We start from the raw sequence: 20,793 nt of genomic DNA on the forward strand, positions 1-20,793 counted from the left end.
ATCTCATGCTTTATTTACATTCAGAAATGAGGCGTTTCTTGGGCTGAAATGAAAAAAAGTGATTTTTAAAGGACAATTCGCCCCCAAAAAAAACTGCTGCAGGCATGCACTGCTGCTTTAACAGAGGTATTCTGTGAGCGCAGTACAACAGGGTGACTTTCACTTGAGCATCACAGAGCCGTCACCAGGGGAACCAGCCATTTCCATGCTAACCAGTGCCATGGAGATCCTGCAGCTGCTCTTTGATGTAAGTGAGTGGTGACAACACATGGAGAGAGGAGGATGGAGGATGGAGGAGGAGGAGGAGGAGGAGGAGGAAGAGGAGAAGGAGGAGGAGGAGGAGGAGGAGGAGGAGGGAAGAGGACCTTGGAGAGTTTGTCAAGGTGGAGGCTCTGAACAGCTGCCTTCCTTTCATACTACATCCATCCATCCTGTATGGAGAGCATACAGCCTGTGTGCCATTTCCACATTAATTATGTGGCTAAACAGTGTTTCTTTCTGGTATAAACGTGTATTTATACGGTAAAATCAGCAGTATTAATATCCTTTTACCGTAATAGTAGAAAAAGCTCTACTATATTTATTATGGTGAAATTCTAGTAACCAGTTTTTTACCGTAAAAACATTTTTTTTTTTAAACTTCTCATAGTTATAAGGTCTATTTTTGGATCTTAGTCTGCAGTTACTTATAACTAGGACTGGGTAGTACAATATGTGCCTTTGAAGTGTATATATTATCAGTTCAGTTTAAGATAAATGATCCAATATCAACTCTTAAAATTCCAAGAACAGTCTTTGAGATTATTTTTATTATTGATTAATCTGCTGATTAAACGATTTCTTGAGAAAATAGTGTATGAAAATGTTCAAAAATAGTGAAAAATGCAATTTCTGACAGTCTTCTGTCTGACCAACACTCCAAAAATCCAAATAGATTTAATTTGCTGTCATATATGACAAAGATGACAGTGAGATGTTTGACATTGTTGCTTTAAAAATGAAGATTCATTAATTATTGAAACAGAGGGATTTAGTTTTTGATTGACTGTAATGATTGTTTCAGCTTTTGTGTTCACATTTAAGATATAAAAATCATTCTTGACCTCAGAAACAGCAGTTGATGAAAACAATAAAAAATAAAAATGAAAATTTGAGCGACTATATTTTCATAAAAACTTGATAAACTATGATCGAAAGCTCCAGAACATGGCTGGAGATTGTGGTAAATGATAGATGCTGTAGTGTGGAATAAAAATAAATGTAAGATACAAGAATAAAAAGGCTTCAAACTGATGAAATACTGTTTTTTTTGTTATCTGATGTAACTGAATGAATCACAACTCATCGTCCTTCCTCTCAGTACACCATGAATGGCACTCAACATGAGTCTGGCTGCTCCTTGACAGTTTGGCCACATTATAAACAGCCGAGTCAAACACTATTAATAAATACAGAGCCGTAACGCCGAGTTATATAACCGCTGAAAGGTACAGGACGTCAGCCACGGCAACAATATCCACAGAAACCTTTTTTTCTTTTTTTTTTTAAACCACCAGATACTGAGAAGCGATAGTGAGATGACCGAGGTGAAGGAAAGACAAGAAAAGCACAGGATGAGATGCAGATGATTATTTTCATTATCGATTAATCGCTTGGACGTCAGAAAGAAGTGAAAAACATCACTCATAAATGTCTCTGAATTGCTGCTAAAAACCCAAAGATACTCATTTTTAGGGCTGCAACTAACGATTATTTCCATTGTTGATTAATCTGTAGATTAATTGATTCGTTGTTTGGTCTATAAAATGTCAGAAAATGGTGAAAAATGTCCCAAGATGTCCTCAAATGTCTCGTTTTAATATTAATATATTAAGTTTACTGTCACAGAGGAGTAAAGAGACCAGAAAATATTCCCATTTAAGAAGCTGCAATCAGAGACTTAAACCGATTAATCGATAATCAAAATAGTTGGCGTTTAATTTAATAATTAATTGTTGCAGCTTTACTCAGTTTTACTGTCACATAAGACAAAGAAAAGAAGGAAACACTCATAATTAAGAAGCTGGGAATGGGGAACGTTTGGCATTTTTGCTTGAAAACCTTCCGTCGATCGCCTAATCGACTAATCGATTAATCGATTAATCGTCTCGGCTCTAAGACTGCAGGCAGAACGTGATTTAGAGGCAAACACCGAGCTACGCTTAAATATAAAAACCATGTGTTCCAAAAAACAAATTAAGAGTAAACAACACGATGCTGGATGGAAGAAGCGTCCGACGACACGACAACTGGCGGTCCAGCTCAGTCGCAGCATGCACACGCTGACATCCACATACGGCGAGACAGACACTCAAACAGACTCCACATCCACAGGTAATACAAACAGGTGTTGTGTCATTTAGCCCTGCAATTCCCCCCCACCCCCACCCATCAGGTGAGCGGGTGACGTCATGCATATTCACTGCAGGTGCAGCAGGTGTGATTATGGCTGATAGAAATCATCGAATGTTGACAGCTCTCCCTGTTGGTTGGACGCCGGCGCTGCAGCTGCGCATTTTTAAAGCCTGAGTAGAAAATGGCTATAATGCTATGAGGCGTTTATGGCCCTCACACGTCCTCCTTAAAGAGGAGCTCCTTCCTTTTTTTTTTTTTTTTTTTTTACATTCTCCACCTTTTTCATGCATCTCTGACAACAACCCTGATCCCTTTTAAAATCATGCTATTAACCAACCATGCGCTGTCTTTGGATTACCTCCCACGGCAGCTGAAATCCTCACATAAATTCACCACGTGTGTGTGTGTGTGTGAAAAAACAACCTTTGATCACTTACTAATCTTTGATAGGTACATAGGCGTCACTATAATACTCATATTGTGCTGAATTATTACCACCATGTAAGAAAATAAAACAACAACACATGATTATCGTGTAGCGCTTTTGGGACTTGACGAGAAGAAAGTGCACCCTAAATGCATCTCCACAATGTTTGAATATATTGTAAATATACCGTCATATATCCTACAATATAAGCCGATGGTGCGTTATATATATACAACACATCCTGGATGTTTACAAAGAGTATGGATAACATATTTTTCCTTTTACATTTTTCAATATCATATACACTTGACATACACAGGAGGAATAGGTTCAACATCAACAAACGACTGTAAAATACTGTAAAAATATTGAAAAAACAAGAACATTCAGGGTCTGCCTGGTGAGTGTTAAAATAGGGTTTATAAATGAGAGGCTATAGGTACATACGCAGATTACACATGTTGGGTGTTATGGCACCGGCATGAGGATAAAATGACCCCAGAGAACGAGTTTCGCTGCTCTCAGTTTTGCCCTCAAAGTAGTAAAAGGCCTAACAGAAGCAGTGCTGGATGCAGGCATGCGGATCACTGGAGAGAAAACAACATTCGGCCAAGAAATAGAAAGAGAACAGAAGCACACCACGGGACAGAAGCCAAAGCAACTGGGAAAGAGATCTCCTGTTCAAGTAGAGCAAAAAATAAAAGACCTCTCTAGATGAGACGCAGTCGCTGCGTATATCAGGAGTACTGTGAAGTCTGACTGACGCTGTCGCCACTAACTGGCCGTCAGTGAGAGAAGAGGAGCTGCACCGTGTCGTCATGTCGCAGCTGTCCACACTTCATTACAGTCCGTAGATTCAACCTTCAGTGAAAGAGGAGCTAAAAGCTGTAATGTCCGGCCCCTGTGTGGAATGTGAAAAAACAAGGAGCTGGAATGTAAGATGGCTCCTGGTGATGTGTTACAGCGCTTCAAACCAGAGTGGCGGTAGCAATCGTCTAAAATGTGATGTTTTAAAATGTTTGGTCCCAAAAAACGGAGTGAAAGGTCAACAACAAAGGTGGGAGAACGAGGCCGGGGGAGGCGCCTTGAAAGAACAAAAGGGGGAGAAAAGGAAAAGGATGCTGGATGTACGTCCCTGTATTGGCGCCAAGCACTTCTCTTTATCTCGCCGCACAGTTCAGTCTGCCGCCGCCACCCAGTTCTCAAAGACACCTCGTCTCTGCAGATGTGTGACCTCCCAGCCGCCCCTCCCACCTCCTGCACCAACGTCCTCGCTGGTGTTTCTCAGCCGCTCTGCCAGTCACAGGATCTGCACCTCCTCTGTTCGATGAGAAGATTGGGGTGCCGGGTAGGGCGTCATGGTTTGGGGGGAGGGTATGGGGTCGACCCCTCACTCCTGCTCCCCCTTCAAGCAGAGCTCCAAACCCTCCTGGATCTCAAATAAAAACCTATGCAGGGAGACAGCCTGCCGCTGGCAGTGCAACGCTGTGCCGCTCCCGGCGCCCCCGCCCCGTCTCACTTCTTGACGGCCTGCCGGTAGCTGTGTCTCTGGCCTTCCTGTCGAGGCTTGCCGCCGCTGTGGGCGCTGGCTTTGCTGCTGTTGCCTCCGTCCCTGGTGCTGCTGGCATGGCTGATCTGGCTGGCCTGGCTGCTGTCCTGCAGCGTCGGGCTGGAGTGAGCCCTCTGCAGCCTGTTGTCCTCCAGCAGCTGGGACTCAAACACAGACAGGTCCTCTTCGCCGCTCCGGATTTTAGCTCGCAGCAGCATGACGTAAGTCCCGTACCGCGTTTTCTATAGAGAGAGAGAGACAGAAGACGAGTGAGAGAGCTGCAGCACTATGATATCGATTTAATGCTTCACTGCCTTTCCCAATTATTTCTTCCTCTGAGTCCAACTCACCTCAAACTCCAGATACTCGTCTCGCTGCCGGTACTCCTCTAGCTCGCGCCCTTTGACCTTGCGGTCCGGAGGGTAGGAGCGCAGCTCAGCCAGCTCAGTGGAGAGCGCTCTGAATCGAGATTCATGGGATCTGACCTGCTCCTCCTGTAAGACCAAGGTCAACGCTGACATCAGCAGGGAGGTGGAGGGAAGAATAAACACCTGTCTTCTTTCATTACCAGTTCTTAAATGTTCTGTCTGTTTCATCCCACCGAGTACTGACTCCCACACCCAACTGTTCCCACCACATTGTCCGCCTAATGCTACATGTCCACCAGATCCAGCGAGGACACTAGGGGATGTGCTGCTCCACACAATTGCCCGCTCAAGCGCTGACGTTCCCCATCGTGGAATGTACCTGCTCATCAACTTTCTGTTATTCCGTCTAAACAATCCACCAAAATCTACTTCTGAAAACATTTTAGGTCTATAAATAGGCGATGCCACTGCTGAATCTGGTTTCATTTTAGAACTAGATCATCTAGTTTCACAGCTTGGTCCAAGTTTCGTGAGCCGGACGCGTCGTGCTGGACGGGCTCATTTGCATAAAGTTGAGATTTTTCAACTTTATGCAAATACAGACCTTCTCCAACTCGCGGCAACACTCCCACCATGCACTGGGTGAGAGTAATGTATCCTACTGTAACTAAAGGAGAGTATTATTTAGTTTTTCTTGCATTAAATACCGTGGTAAACATTTAGTTCCTTCATTCAACGGTGGGACTGCAGAGAGCTGACAGGAAATGAGGGGGAATGACATCAAGCAGGAATCAAACCATGTGGCATACGTCTTAACCACTACTCCACCACGACACGCCATCAATACTCTTGTTATAAGAACAGTAAAGATCTGGTTATAACAAAAAGCTGTACGGAGAAAATGTGTTTCCACTTTCACTTCACAACAGATCAACATGAGGAATGAAACGCCAGCACTCATAAACCTCTAGTGACCTCTAGTAATATATCACTTCGCTGTTAAGCAGAGTGTTTATTCATGAAAATTTAATTCTAATTACCCCGCCATTAGGTTATGAGAAATTACGTGTCAACTACTTCTGACAATGGCTGCACAGAACAGATCATTATTCTAATTCTGAAGGATTTCCATCGGCTCGCTCTGATGAGTTTTACAGGATCCTGGACTCAACTGAGACCAGGTTCAGCCCCCTGAAGGTCTAGAAAGAGCAGTCCACTTTAAGATACCTCAGACAGGACTTAAGACCCGTCCCGTAGCGTCTCATTTAAAAGATAAAAAATTAATTGTCTTCTTGAAAATCTGGGAACCGGTTCCGTCACATTCCAGAGAAACCAACACAGAGTTGTGTAGCTTGACGTATCTTGGAGTCAAAAACTTAAAGTCACAGTCCTGTGGTTCTGACAGGTGGTATCTGTTCGGATTAAAGCGGTATGAGTAAATCACAAATATTATCTCCTGAATAGTTTTGCATTTATTTTTATATTCTGTTTACTCTTTTGTAAAGGTGCCTTAAACACACAGTATGTAGTCTATAGGTGCTTGCAATATGGTGAGTGAATTTATTTGATTAATTAATTAATTTATATTTCTGTATTATTATTATTATTATTATTATTAGTAGTAGTAGCAGTAGTAGTAGTAGTATACATTTTATGTTATTTCTTTTAAATTTAACTTTAATTTTTTAGTATTATATATTTTTATATATTTCTTAATTTATTTTAATTTTATTATCATTATTTTTTATGTATTTTTAAATTACATTTATTTTATTATTATTATTGCCATTTTTTTCCTCCCTTGTTTTTGAATACTTTTTGTTTTTCAATTTACAATTATCAATCAGTTATCATATATACATACATACATTACTTTATTTGTTATGGTTTAGGTTGTTGTAGTAATTAATAGTATTTTTTCTTAAAGGCAGGGTTGGTAAGGATTTTAGAAAAACATTTTCTTTTGTTGTATTAGTTGAAATTCTCATTACATCCCGACAGCAATCAATAAATCAAATGCTCCGACAAATACAAGAAATAAATCTGGTATCTGTGGCTGTCGCAGGACTGTAATAAATCCGTCCAATCATTTCAATCACCCTGAATGTAATGATTGGACTTTGGACTTTGATTGGAAAACAGTTGGCAACACTTGGCTGGGTTTTTCAGCTGGATCATTTTTTAAAATCTAGTGTACTCTTGTTAGTTTCTCAAGATCATCCATCCTGCCTTTAATGAAACAATAAAAAAAACATGATTAAAAAACAGAAGCTACCTCAGACAGCTTTGACATCGTCCCCGGCAGCAGCGGCCGGCTGAACTTCTTCTGGGAGCCGATGGCTGCTGGGAAAGGAGGAGCGGAGAACATGGTGGCCACCGTGTTGATCCTGGTGATCCAAGACTGCATCTGCTCCGCGTTCCTGCGATGGATCATACACATTACAAACAGATCTAACACAGTAGGTACAAAACACAGTTATCAGCTCGTCTCCGTGCTCACTGCAGCACACGACTACAGCTCACACACATCAAAGGGGTAATTATCAGAGAATGCTGCTTCGCTGTTGACAAAGAAATTATTTCGGAGCCAATTAATGCGTGAGAGAAAAAGGGCCTGTTTTACACTAACAGAGCCATTAGGGGCCCATGAGAGATATCAGATTGAATCAGACAGCCTTGCTTAAATCCCCATGGGAGAGACGGAGAGAGAGGTGGAGAGACAAAGAGGAGAAGAGACATAAAGAGAGAGACTCGGAGAGTATCTGGGACAAATGCAAGCTGCAACTGGAGCACAGAGCCTGTCCTCCTGGGGGCTGAAACATGTGGTCACTCATGTGCCACTTCCTGGATCCTGATAACACACACATGCACACCTCCACCTTTCCTCTTGACACTCCACACACATGTACGTATACGTCCTGTTCAACATGTTTCATTGATCCGTGTGCTCTCTGCATGTGTTCTGCGCTCCATGTGCACATGTGCACAGCTGGCGCAGCATGTTGTTAGCTGAGGTTGGGCGCTCAGCTGTGATTAGCCAGCCGCAGATACACTATGTGGCCAACAGTATGTGGACAGTGTAGTATTACACCTATATGTGATGTGTCTTTCCACCAGATCTTTGAACCTGGCTAGAACCTGATCCAACGCTGATGTTGGTGATCAGGTCTGGCTCAAAGTCCAGTTCATCAAAGGTGTTGGATGGGGTTGAGGTCAGGACTCTGTGCAGACAAGTTCTCCCACTCCAAACTGGTAAAACCATTTCTTTAAGGAGTTGTCTTTGTGCACGGGGTCTATTGTCATGATGAAACAGGAGAGGACCTTCACCAAAACTGCTGTCACAGAGCTGGAAGAACACTATTGTGTAAAAGTGTGTTTATATGCACTTAAAGGTCCGGTGTGTAGGATCTGGTGGTATATAGTGGTGAGGTGAGGAGATTGCAAACCGACTGAAGCCTCTCCTGCGTGCCAGGCGTGTTGGAAAGAAACGGTGGCCGACGCGAAAACATGAATGTCGCTCTCTAGAGACATTTGTTATAAGAGTAGAATGCTTAGAGTGTGTGTGTACGTGGGAAGTGAGTGGTGAAGTGAGAGAGAGAGAGAGAGAGCGGCGGTGACGGGAGCGAGTAACGTTATCAACTCCGGCTGGAGTTTGGTTTGTCCGTTCTGGGCTACTGTAGAAAGGTACATTTGCAGCTAAAAAAAACCCTCTAAAATCCCACGGTTTGATGTGTGATTTTGTAAGAATCCAGCTGCCGTGCAAGGTAATTAATTCATTAAATAAAAAGGGTGTCCACATACTTTTGACAACATACTGTAGTTTGGACAGAGAGAAAGAAACACGGCCTCAAGCAGACACAAGATAAGACAGGAGTACATCTGTGCAGGGTAAGATTAAAGTTTAGTATTTTTCACATTGGGTTGAATTTTAAGGTCTGCTGCAGACGCTGTGCAGCTGTCCGTGCACTACGCTGAACACCGCGGGAGTGGATCTCTGTGCAGTGTGTGTGATAATTCTCCACACATGATTTCAGCTCAGTGAGGAACATAAAAACAGGACTCACGGTGCCTGGAAGAGGTACACCCTCCAGTCAGCGGTGCGCAGGTAGAAGACGTTGGGCCTCTTGCTGTAGTCTGAAGCCTTCATGGCCAGAGAGTGGTGGATGGACACGGCGTTCTTCAGGTCCTCCTCAGATAGCTGTTTATCAGGCCTGTACTCCCCCTGGCATGGCGGGTATAAATAAGAAATGAAGGCTATGATTAACACCGAGGGGTGTGGACTCTTATTAAAGTTGGAGAGCTGACTAAGAACATATTTTATTGGAAGAGCGGCAGGAGAGTAAAAGGCTGCATAAAAACATTAGCATGCACTGAAAGCATCCCTTCAGAAAACAACTGACTGAGTCTCTGGAGTAGAGAACATCAGGGCTGGGTATTGATGATACCAATACCAAAACAATACCTTTTCTGATGCCTCGATTGATGTTTTGACACCACACTGAGAAAGGTGACTAAAAAGATGGTGGCATCCTTGATAGAAATATAAAGTTCCCTGAATTTCCACGACTGGAGATGAGAATTTGAACAAACTAAAGGTCTTTACACACCGGAGGCGTGATGAATAAATGACACGAAAATGCGAAACACTCGCCTGCAAATATTATATGTCAAGGGCTTTTATTGTGAAAGGTAATAACAGAGGGAGTGGATCTGGTCTGTGCTGCCTTTATTAAGGTTGTAAGGAGTAATAAAGTTTGTCTGTCCTGGTTTGGACTCTTGATTCGGAGCCTCCAAGTTGCTGTTTCATAAATATAGGCACAGCTCAACCCGTTCTGCACAACGTGATCGGTTGATGCCTTTATTCACGGAGCAAAAGCTCAAAGTATGCTGTATTTTTGCTGCGTAATATTCCCGTTCTGTGTGAAAGTACAAACAACAGTTAAAAAAATTTAGTGACATGCAAATTAATTGCAAGAACAAAACGCTGCTGGGTGCAGATTTATTGTCTGTTAAATAATCATAATAACAAATAATGTTTACAAAATCTTCGAAAAGTCTTCTCAAATGATGGGTTAATTTACTATAAAGTTATATATAGTGGGTGTTGTTTGAAATCTTTCGATACTAGTGCTGGTAAAATTCATTAATTGCAGTAACAATAACAAAAACATACTTTTTTCAGACCTTACTATGAGGAACAAAAGTGTTTTTTTTCCTACAAAACCTTTTTTATTTAACAAAAGAAGCCTCATCTGTAAGATCTCAGATGTTAAATGATCTTTGCCTGAACAAAATACCGTCTCAAATTGGCAGGATCTTGATTTAATTCAGGAGTAATCTAATCCAGAATCAAGTAAACGAGACATTAAAGTAGGGCTGGGTGATAAGGAGAAAATACAATATCACAATTTTTTCGATTTGAGATGATATTGTTGACTATTGGTGCTTTTACAAAATATTTACACAATGAGATGTTTGATAAATAATCATCAGTAATGGATATAATGACTAAGTGGATAAAGGCAAATAACAGAACAGCTAGAGCAGTCTGGTAAGTTCAGAAAATTACTTTAAAAACCAGGAAAAGACACTTCTGCCATATTATGAAATCCAAAATCTAAGACGATTAGTCTCATATCACGATATAGATATCGATATATTTCCCAGCCCGACATTAAAGTCTGACCATTTAATCCCATATGTTTCAGTACCTGACATTTTGATACTACGGACACATTTTGGTCGGAACCAATAAAAGTATTGAGGTTTGATATATAGAAATCTACGGGGTCACTAGGGGCTCATCCTCAAGCTGACGTTGTATTTTCTCTCCACTCAGGAGGAAGTCTGAGCCGCGGTGGCCTGTTAACCTGGCAGGTTTCCCCACACCGAAGCCAGGACATTATGTCACAGCGCTCTCTGAACATGTAAACAGGAAATGGGTTCAGTAAAGTGACTCCCTTTGAAAGTAAAGCATTTTGAGGATTACATCTACAGTCAGCAGGTGACCTGATATATACAAAAGAACATTTAGGATCTCCACGGTGGAGATAAAGATTCACCTTCTGTTACACATTCGTTAATGCCATGAAAGTAAAACTGGATGTTTATGGAGATGCAGTCACCGGTTATTTCAAAGGTTGAATAATGAATATCAAGTAGAAGCTGTTACAAATTGCTTCTCACGCAGCCTTTTTTTTACTGGCACAAGTATATATATTATATACTAGGCTGCACAATTAATCACTATTTCATTGAAATTGCAACTTGGTCTGCTGCTACTTTCAAATCACAGGAGGTTCAGTATATGTTAAAGGTGAAATGTGTGTCGAAATACCATTTTAAACTAAATATGGTGGTGCTGCAGAGATGTCCTGGTCTACACATCATATTCTACAGATTTAAGAAAACATCATTGTTTGATCTCTGCAAAAATCACACCATTATCAATGCAATATCAGTCAAAATAATTGCAATTAATTATTGTTTTCAAAATCGTAATTATATATACTGTAATAATGTGAGTGACTTACTTTCTGCAGATAGAGAATTAGCCCTTTTAGGATGGCGTAGAAGGTCTTCCAGCCTCTCTTCCCTCTCGGTGCTGAGAGGAGGAGCAAATGTGTTAATATTACACCTTTAGTTATGGACATAAATGTAATATCATGCTCTTATTTTGTTTAATTTGCACTTACACGAACAGCACAAACACTGATAACAGAAGAGAGACAAATGTGAAGTAGAGGACAGTAAGTCATATGCAATGAACCTAAAAACAATATAAAAGACATGAAATCGTAAAATTGAAATACTAGGTCTGTCAAAGATAACGCAATAATAATGAGTTAACGCATATTCATTTTAATTTCTTTAACGCATTAATGCAATCCATCTTTCAGAGGTTGTAGTGGGCTCATTTTTAAAGCTAGAGCTTGTCGTGAAGGAGGTTAAATAACGCTCCAATCTTACGCTAAATTTTGGCGAGGAAAAACTTTCATGGCCATATTCAAAGGGGTCCCTTGACCTCTGACCTCAAGATGTGTGAATGTAAATGGGTTCTATGGGTACCCACGAGTCTCCCCTTTACAGACATGCCCACTTTATGATAATCACATGCAGTTTGGGGCAAGTCATAGTCAAGTCAGCACACTGACACACTGACAGCTGTTGTTGCCTGTTGGGCTGCAGTTTGCCATGTTATGATTGGAGCATATTGCTTTATGCTAAATGCAGTACCTGTGAGGGTTTCTGGACAATATCTGTCATTGTTTTGTGTTAATTGATTTACAATAATAAATATATACATACATTTGCATAAAGCTGCATATTTGTCCACTCCCATGTTGATAAGAGGATTAAATACTTGACAAATCTCCCTTTAAGGTACATTTAGAACAGATTAAAAATGTCTGATTAATTTGCGATTAATTATTCAATTAATCACGATTAAATATTTTAATCAATTGACAGCCCTAATTTTTACCTTTATTTTTGGGATGGGAAGATGGAAGATAATGTATCTGCTGATGATGATCATGTGAGGTGATTAAAGGTTCCTAAACAGCTACTAAATGGACCCTGAGGTGAAATTGTTTTTCTGTTTCCGAGGATGAATTTTGAACCTCGAGATGTTTAAAATGTGAAATAAAAGGTTCTGAGGCTTCGTACTTCTCTTGCCGTCCGAGTCGGCGTGGACTTTGCGGACGAGGAATCCGTTCTTGTACAGCAGCGATCCGGACGAATGCGTCTCGTCCGTCAGGGGCTTCTCGCCGCTGTGCTCCCCCTTCACCGATCTGGAGGCGGTGGACTCACACAGGCTGTCCCCGAGCTCCGAGAACGACTTCCGCAGCTCTTCCTCGTCGCTATGGAGACAAAAAAATAAAAAAAACAGATCCCATGGTGATCAACACTTATGTGTCATGTCTCATTAGCAACGCAAATAAACACATCATCATCCATCCTGTCCATTTCTCCTCTCACTCTGTGCTCGTTACAGCAAAGCGAGAGGTGCGGAGACTTCACACACACTTACTGGGGAAAACTTTTCATTTCATACAGAACACATGAGTAATATCCAACGTCCACTGCTGGCATCTTGGCAGAGCTTTGTGTTGCACAAGACATTTAGACGGCATCATGTATCTGGGAGGAAACCGGAGTGAACGGAGCTGCCTTCAAAGCTTTAATTGAGAGAGTTTCCTGCTCCGGTTCTCCTGAGGAACGGTTCTCCTCTTCTCCTTGATCACAACGTACCAAAGCTAACGAGTGACACCATCTTTCTTCTTCCAGCTTTGAGGTGAAAAACAAGGTCATCTTTACCCAGGAGGGCCGAGTGTTACTCTTCTTCCTCTTGAAGCCTCATAGAGGTGAGGAAGAGAACTTTCTATGACTCCCATGTCTATAATGCATTATAAAACATACTTATAATGAGTCATAATCTGCTTATAGCACCGTATAATTAGAGTTATAAGCACTCGTAAATATTCATAATGCTTTATAACAATGACCATAACATATTGTAAAGTATTTTATAATGACTTATAAGGTTAAATATCATAATAATCCATAATTGCTGGTCACTCACGGATTTTTTTTTGTTGCAAGGATCATAGTGTATTATGATTACCATAGCTGTAATTAGGGCTGTCAACGTTGACACGATAAAAGCAGCATATTTGCCCACTCCCATGTTGATAAGAGTATTAGATACTTGACAAATCTCCCTTTAAAGGGACTGTTTGTAAGAATCAGAAATTGCTTGTTGACAGCGACACCTGTGGCCGTTAAGTCAACGAAAGTCAGCGTCCTGAGTCTGAACAGTGTAGCCACACAGCGAGCGCGCATGGGACACCGACCTGCAATGATTTATTCGTGTAAGAAGTTACAAACAGTCCCTTTAAGGTACATTTTGAACAGATAAAAAATGTGTGATTAATTTGTGATTAATCACAATTAACTATGGACAATCATGCCATAATTCGGGATTAAATATTTTAATCGATTGACAGCGCTAATTATTTAATTTTCCCTATTTTTAATGGGGTTTGGTTTCAGATATTCTGTCAATTTTGTCCTTTAAATCCCAATTTCTCACCTAATTCTTTTCTATTTTCATTTAGTTTTCTTCCCTTTTCCTTCCTATTCTGATGATGTAGACCAGGTAATGTCATGATCTCTCTGGTGGTGCGGTAATATGCTGTACATTACTTTCTATTATTGTTTTATTTATGTATTTAAATAACTAGGAATGCGCCGGTTTCTCAACCTCTATTCCTATTTTTCACGGTGCTGATTTATTGGTTTTCTTTCACTGCTTACAGCCTTTACAGTTAAATGCTTCTTTATATGTCAGTACATGTTAAAGGATAACTCTGAATATTTTAGTAATAACAACACTGAGCTCACCAAGTTAATTAGTGAGTTACCTAAAGTGTCTATCCAATAGACATTGTACTTATGTTGAAGTTTGGCGGATGAATTCTATATCCTAATTTGTATTTATTCTATATTTTTGTCAACTAGACCCTTTTCTTATTTGAATATGTTTTATTTATTTTATTACCACATCTGGGAACATTGCTAAAAAGTAAAAGAAACAGATGATCAGATTGTAAACAAACCTCCAAGTTAGAGAAACGTATTTGACCTACTGTACTTGTCCACAAAGTTTTCCTTATTTAAGACGGACAAAGTAAAGAAATAAGCTAATAAATAAGAGGTTAGTCCAGCGTGAAACTGTAGCACTGACCTGTCTAATATAATGTAATTTACCTGACTCCGTTCTTTATTAAAGTGAGTTTTCAGGCTGAGAGTTGTTGCTGGTGGATGTGAAGTTTCTGATCTTGTCGTTCATTAGAAACGGGTCTCGAGGAACCATCTCAGTAAATGAGGATCCTGATGAGCTGCTGAGTTCTGGCTCGCTTCGTCTGCAGCGTTATTTCTTTCTAACTACTCTCATGTGAACCGACTGTGTGTCTTTATTTCCCGCAAAACAAGTCTCTTTATGTTCGTCTTTTCTCACTCAGTGCAGTTATACTTGAAAGATTTTTATTGTAATCTCTGTTTCTTACACCATTTATATTACATTTTATCTTATATTCTTGTTTACTAGGTCCTTCATTTTTATTTTATTACTGTTTCTATACCAATTTGAAATGTTTTATCTTAAATTTTTGTTTTTATTTTAATTTATATTATTGTCTACTAGCTCCTTTTATTTATTATGTGTTTTATTTATTTTATTACTGTTCTATTACCATTTTTTAAAAATTGTATTTACTGTATATTCTTGTCTACAAGGTCCTTTTTATTTTTTTTAATTTATTTTATTACTGTTTCTTTCCTAATTTATTTTTTATCTTAATTTATATTCTTTTCTACTAACTTCTCTTTTATTTCTTATGTGTTTTATTTATTTGTATTACTGTTTTTTTGACAATTTCTGAAAACTTTTATGATGTATATTCTTTTTCTACTAGTTTGTTTTTATTTCTTATTAATTTTGATTACTGTTTCTATATAATTAAGTATTTGTCATCCATTTTTGTTTTTATTTTAATGTATATTCTTGTCTAATGGGCCTTCTTTATGTATTTTATTTATTATTTTACTGTTTTATTAAACATTTTATCATCAATTTTTGTTTTTTATTGCATATATATTTTGTTTTCTTGTCTAATAGCCCCCTTTTTTATTATGTATTTATACAATTACCGTTTTATTACCATTTTTTGTTTGTACGGTATCATTGCTATTCTTTATACTTGATTGTTAAAATCCTTTAAAACTTTTGTTTTTGAGTACAAATAAAGATAATTATATGGATATATTATTACAGTATTTGAAAGAGAGACAATACTTATGATACACATTAGTAGAGCGGTGCTAATCCCATTCTCCTCTAAATAACCCCTCACAAAGCGCTGTGTTTTTAAAGGGATTTGTCACATTAGCAGATGATAGATGCTTTAGGGCAACAACAGCGAGCGTCTCTGCATCTGCCTGGTGAGGTAACACGGCAATTCCACTTGTTACCTCACCAGGCGGCACCCATGCAAAAGTTCAGCCCGAAAATAGAAAAATGGCTTGATGCCGAACCCCCCCGAGACCACGCTATGAGTAACCAACAGTACATAACAGCAGTTAACCCTGTACAGGAGCCAGAGAGAGAGAGAAGGGAGGCTGAGACAGAGCCAATGAGCATCTCGCCTGTTGCCTGGTAACTGTGGCCTGCCTCAATCCCTTTCTACACAGAGACAAAGTGGAGAGGAGATGGAGAGACAGAGAGAGAGAGAGAGAGAGATGGGGGGAGGATGGAGGAGGAGAGAAAGGAGACAAAGATGATCCTTCTCTGATGGCAGAACATTATCCACAATGATTGAGGGAGGAGAGGAGAGGAAAGACAGAAAGGAACAAAGGAAAGGAAGAGAGAGGAAATTAAAGAAGAGGTTAAGAAACGAAAAGAAGAAAGAAAAGAAAAGGAAACGAAAAGGAATTAAAGAAGAGGACAGGAAAAGACTGAGAAGGAAAACTGGAAAGAAAGGAAAGGAAAAAAGAGGAAATGATAGAAGAGGTTAAGAAAAGAAAAGAAAGGAAATGATTGAGGGAGGAGAGGAGAGGAAAAGAAAGGAAAGAAAATATCGTAAAGAAAGGAAAAGGAGAGTAACACAGAGTAGAGGAGGAAAAGAGGAAAAGAAAAGAAAGGAATGGCAAAGAAATGAAAGTAAAAGATGGGAGAGGAGATGGGAGGAAAGAAAATAATGAAATGAAACAAAACAAAAGGAGAGGAAAAGAAAGAAAAGAAAAATATTGTAAAGAAAGGAAAAGAAAGGAGAGGAAAAGACCAAAAAAAAATACTGGCATGGAAAACGTAAACGACACGAAAGAAAAACAAAAGAAAAGAAATGAATGAAACTGAGAGAAGAGAAAGACAAGAAGAAGTGAAAGAAGGGAAATGAAAGTAGAGAGAAGACGTTAAAGGTGTGTTGATGCAATATGAAGAAATAAGGAGTGAACAGGTCGGCCGGTTGAGAGCAGTGCATTCTGGGTTATTTGTGCAGATGTTGCTGCATCAGTAAACCAACAGAAAGACGACGTTAATTCATCCTCTCTCTTATATACACTGTAAAAAAACATATTTTTTACAGTTTTTTTCAAGATATTTTACTTTCTTTTTTTTTAACAGTGTACAGGTTTCAGTACTCAGAGTTACAGACGTATATTACCAGTGGTGGAAAGTAACTAAGTACATTTACTCAGTTACTGTACTCAAGAACAACTTTGAGGTAGTTGCACTTTAGTTGAGTATTTTCATTTTATTTATACTTCTACTCCACCACATCTCAGAGGAAATACTGTACTTTTTACTCCACCATATTTATTTGATAACTTCCATTACTTTGAGATAAAGTCATTCTATCTGTTTAGATTATTAACACATAATATAAATCAACTAATAAATTACGATGTATTGTTAAAGATTAAACTATCCAGCAGTATATAAATGAATTCAAAATGAAGCTCTACCTTTAGCTGCAACATTAAAGTGATGAACAAATGAATGCATCATTCTTATCTTATCTTAAGTAAGTAGCCATGTAATAAGCGTACTTTATGTGTAATTTGATGCTGATGCTTTTATACTTTTACTTGTAACAGAATATTTTTACTGAAGTAAAAGATCTGAGTACTTCTTCCACCACTTCATATAACCAAAGTATTGATGTACTTATTAGAGCTCTAACGATTAATCGATTAGTTGTCAACTATTAAATTAATCGCTATTAAATTAGTAACTATTTTGATAATTGATTGATCAGTTTGAGTAATTTTTCAAGAAAAAAAGTCAAATTAAATTGACATTTTAAAGGAGAACATACTGGCTGGAGCATTGTTGTTGTTGGAGAAGCAAGTATATCAACTTTCATTAATGTCTGATGACGTATCATGGTCATTTTATGATTTATTACAGTAAATATATTACATATTGGTTTCTTTACTCCTCTATGACAGTAAACTGAATAGACAAAACAAGACATTTGAGGACGTCATGTTGGGCATTTTTCACCATTTTCTGACATTTTATAGACCAAACAACTAATCGATTAATCAAGAAAATAATCAACAATGAAAATAATGTTTAGTTGCAGCCTCAGTCCTAATGTTTAAAGGTCCCATATTATGCTCATTTTCAGGTTCATACTTGTATTTTGTGTTTCTACTAGAACATGTTTACATGCTGTAATGTTAAAAAAAAACTTTATTTTCCTCATACTGTCTGCCTGAATATACCTGTATTCACCCTCTGTCTGAAAGGCTCCGTTTTAGCACATTTTGACGGATTGCGACAGAATTGCGTTGCTAGACAACAGCTTGGTTCCATGTGTACTTCCTGTCAGCTGATGACATTCACATACACTGCAACAGGAAATAAACTGGGACACATTTAGATTGTTTACGTTTAAAATTGTGTCAAGGGTCTAAATATTGTATATTCGTGACATCACAAATGGGCAGAAATCCTGACGGCTTGGTTCAAATGCAGAGTTTCTGAATACGGGCTGTGTGTATTTCCCTGTGGATTGAGTGTTTTGATACTTTCACAGTATTTATATAGGACTTAACCCTGCTTTATAATAACAAAAACATGAAAATCTCACTTTTTTATAATATGGGACCTTTAATGTGATATGACGCAAGTGGACGTCACACACGCACTGCAGGTGAGAGGTGAGAGGTGGCGGCGGCAGCAGCAGACAACAGTGAGACAGGAGGACTGGAGCCATTGAGGGAGGAGCAGAGTGAGAGAGGATTAATAGAGCAGATGGGGTCTCGTTGTGTGTCCTCTCTCCCCCATCACTCATTTCATGTACCTCCGTCCTCCTCACTGCACTCGTCACATCATACAGTGAAATCCTGCCGTTTACCTCCTGTTTCTATCCACAGATCTCCCTGCATCTACGACTTGTTGCGTCTCTCTTTCAGTGCACAATAATCACCATCACCACCACCTCCCTCTGCTCGCCACCCCCGCTGCTCCTCAATGAAGAAGCATGTGTGTACTGTATACGTCTGTGTGTGTGTGTGTGTGTGTGTGTGTGTGTGTGTGTGTGTGTGTGTGTGTGTGTGTGAAGAACATGTGGGTGCATCCAACTGCACCGTTGAGAGAGTGGCCGTGTCTTTTTTTCTCTGTGGGGGTGTGAAATAACATCCATCGCCGAGCTTTGCGTTGTGTTATAATACTGCGTGCCCACACACACACACACACACACACATACACACATACATACACACACACCTGTAATGAGATGCACATGCCAGATTTCATAGATTTCACATATACGATTTGTATTCATGTAATCGCAGCACATGGTTTTGTTTTAGTGTCTGTAAATCACACCTCTACCACAGACTGTACTGGAGAGTGTAAATCAAAGCTGAGCCGCTCTATATATAGAATAGAAAGTCTTTCTGTTTGCACTATAATTTAATATTAACACTGATATGTATGTATATAATGTATCTTCCTTCCTTTAGTGCTACTACTACTTAGTAAACTGCAGTTCATCGAATGGCCACTTGCTCCCAAAGCGAGTCAATCCTCATAGACCTTCATGTTAAAATGTCCAACTCTACAGCAGAAATAAATGTGTTTACAGCCTGGTACCAAAGACGGTTTTGGTTTCTAAAGCTAATTTCCCTGTTTGTGACAACTGTTCCGTTGTTATGCTACATTGTTATATTATGTTGTTATGTACATTATGTTCCGTTGTTATGTTATGTTGTTATGTTACATTGTTATATAACGTTGTTATGTTACGTTATGTTACTTTGTTATGTTACATTGTTATATTACATTGTTGTTACGTTGTTATGTTATTATTCAAACACAAACCATGATGTATTTTCTAACTTTAACCACGTAGTTTTGTTGCCCAATCCTAACCAATCGTTTCATAACGTTAACAACATGGCATTGTGTGTTTCTGCAAGAGTGATACGAAGCTGATATGAAACATTTTAATGAAACGTATTTTTTTGTTCAGAAATGTCGACATTCAATGCATCCCGTGGTTTGCAGAAACGTTTAACATTTAACTGTGCAATCCTGTGTTGTATGATGGCAATACAATCCTTGAAATGTACTCTAATGTAATATTCTAATATAATCTATTTTATATCTTATATTTATAATTCTTGACTTTTGCAGCACTTGTTTTTCGTTTTGCACCAGAATACCATGTGAAAACCTACTTGGTAATAAACCTGTTTCTGATTCTGTTTCTGAATATAATAGAATATTAAACACACTTCATTGAGCTGTGATTACAATATGCAAATTGCAAACGCACAACCCGATGGCAAACATTTCCCTGCAAGACGTGCACAAGGACAAACAGAAGCAGCAGTCGCAGCCTCAGAATCGATACAGAACTGAAGGGTATCTGTCACAGGGGGTCAGTTCTTGTGTTGTGATCTCCGTCAAGTGAGTTAGCAAGTGAAAAAATGTCCTCTGTGTGATGAAATATGCATCAACTAAGCAAGCAGGGTGTGAACCTGGTAGCAAAAGTGCTCCGCTTCCTAAAAGCAGAGACAGAATTTACCCAAAGTCAATGATGTCGGCCAGCTGAAATATTAAAAAAAATGAACAAAATCTGCTGCCAAAACTGGAAAAAAGCAGACCGCTGTGGGCCGAATCTCTTAATCTGTAATTCATTTCTGTTTGGAGGTGGATTCTCTCTTTGCTCAGTGGTGTTTACGTCTAAAATGACATCTTTTTCTATCCCCTCGTGGCCTCTTATGCGATGGTAGTGTTTAAATAGCTGTCTATATGTCAGCGGAGATGTTTGAACTGGATTGCCTGCCTCTCTGTGGATCTCCTCCTCGATCTGCTCCTCTGACCACTTTTAGTGGAGCGCTGCTGCAAGCTATTTTTGGAGAGGTAGTGGGAGGCTGTGGTCACACCTTTGTACAGGATGCAGGTAAAGAGCCATTTAAATTGAGTCTCTCTCTCTCTTAGTCAATGCCTCTTTATCCACATGTACAGAGGAGTACAC

At 39.3% G+C, this 20,793-nt stretch overlaps 1 protein-coding gene across 7 annotated transcripts in view; it reads right to left on the reverse strand.

Annotated features, from left to right (window-relative positions):
- Window positions 1-1,095: 1,095 nt before the first annotated feature.
- LOC141757960 (PH and SEC7 domain-containing protein 1-like) overlaps window positions 1,096-20,793 on the reverse strand; it is an 85,079-nt gene continuing 65,381 nt past the window's right edge. For all 7 annotated transcript variants that reach the window (XM_074618890.1, XM_074618893.1, XM_074618889.1 and 4 more), the window contains 6 exons: window positions 12,407-12,600; window positions 11,272-11,342; window positions 8,803-8,960; window positions 7,014-7,158; window positions 4,721-4,864; window positions 1,096-4,612 (listed from right to left, as the gene is read on the reverse strand). In XM_074618890.1, coding sequence (XP_074474991.1) covers window positions 4,337-4,612; window positions 4,721-4,864; window positions 7,014-7,158; window positions 8,803-8,960; window positions 11,272-11,342; window positions 12,407-12,600 — 988 coding nt within the window. In that variant the 3' untranslated portion in view covers window positions 1,096-4,336. The remainder of the gene's footprint in view (window positions 4,613-4,720; window positions 4,865-7,013; window positions 7,159-8,802; window positions 8,961-11,271; window positions 11,343-12,406; window positions 12,601-20,793) is intronic.

Source organism: Sebastes fasciatus, chromosome 20 (assembly GCF_043250625.1).
Source record: "Sebastes fasciatus isolate fSebFas1 chromosome 20, fSebFas1.pri, whole genome shotgun sequence".
Lineage (NCBI taxonomy): Eukaryota > Metazoa > Chordata > Actinopteri > Perciformes > Sebastidae > Sebastes > Sebastes fasciatus.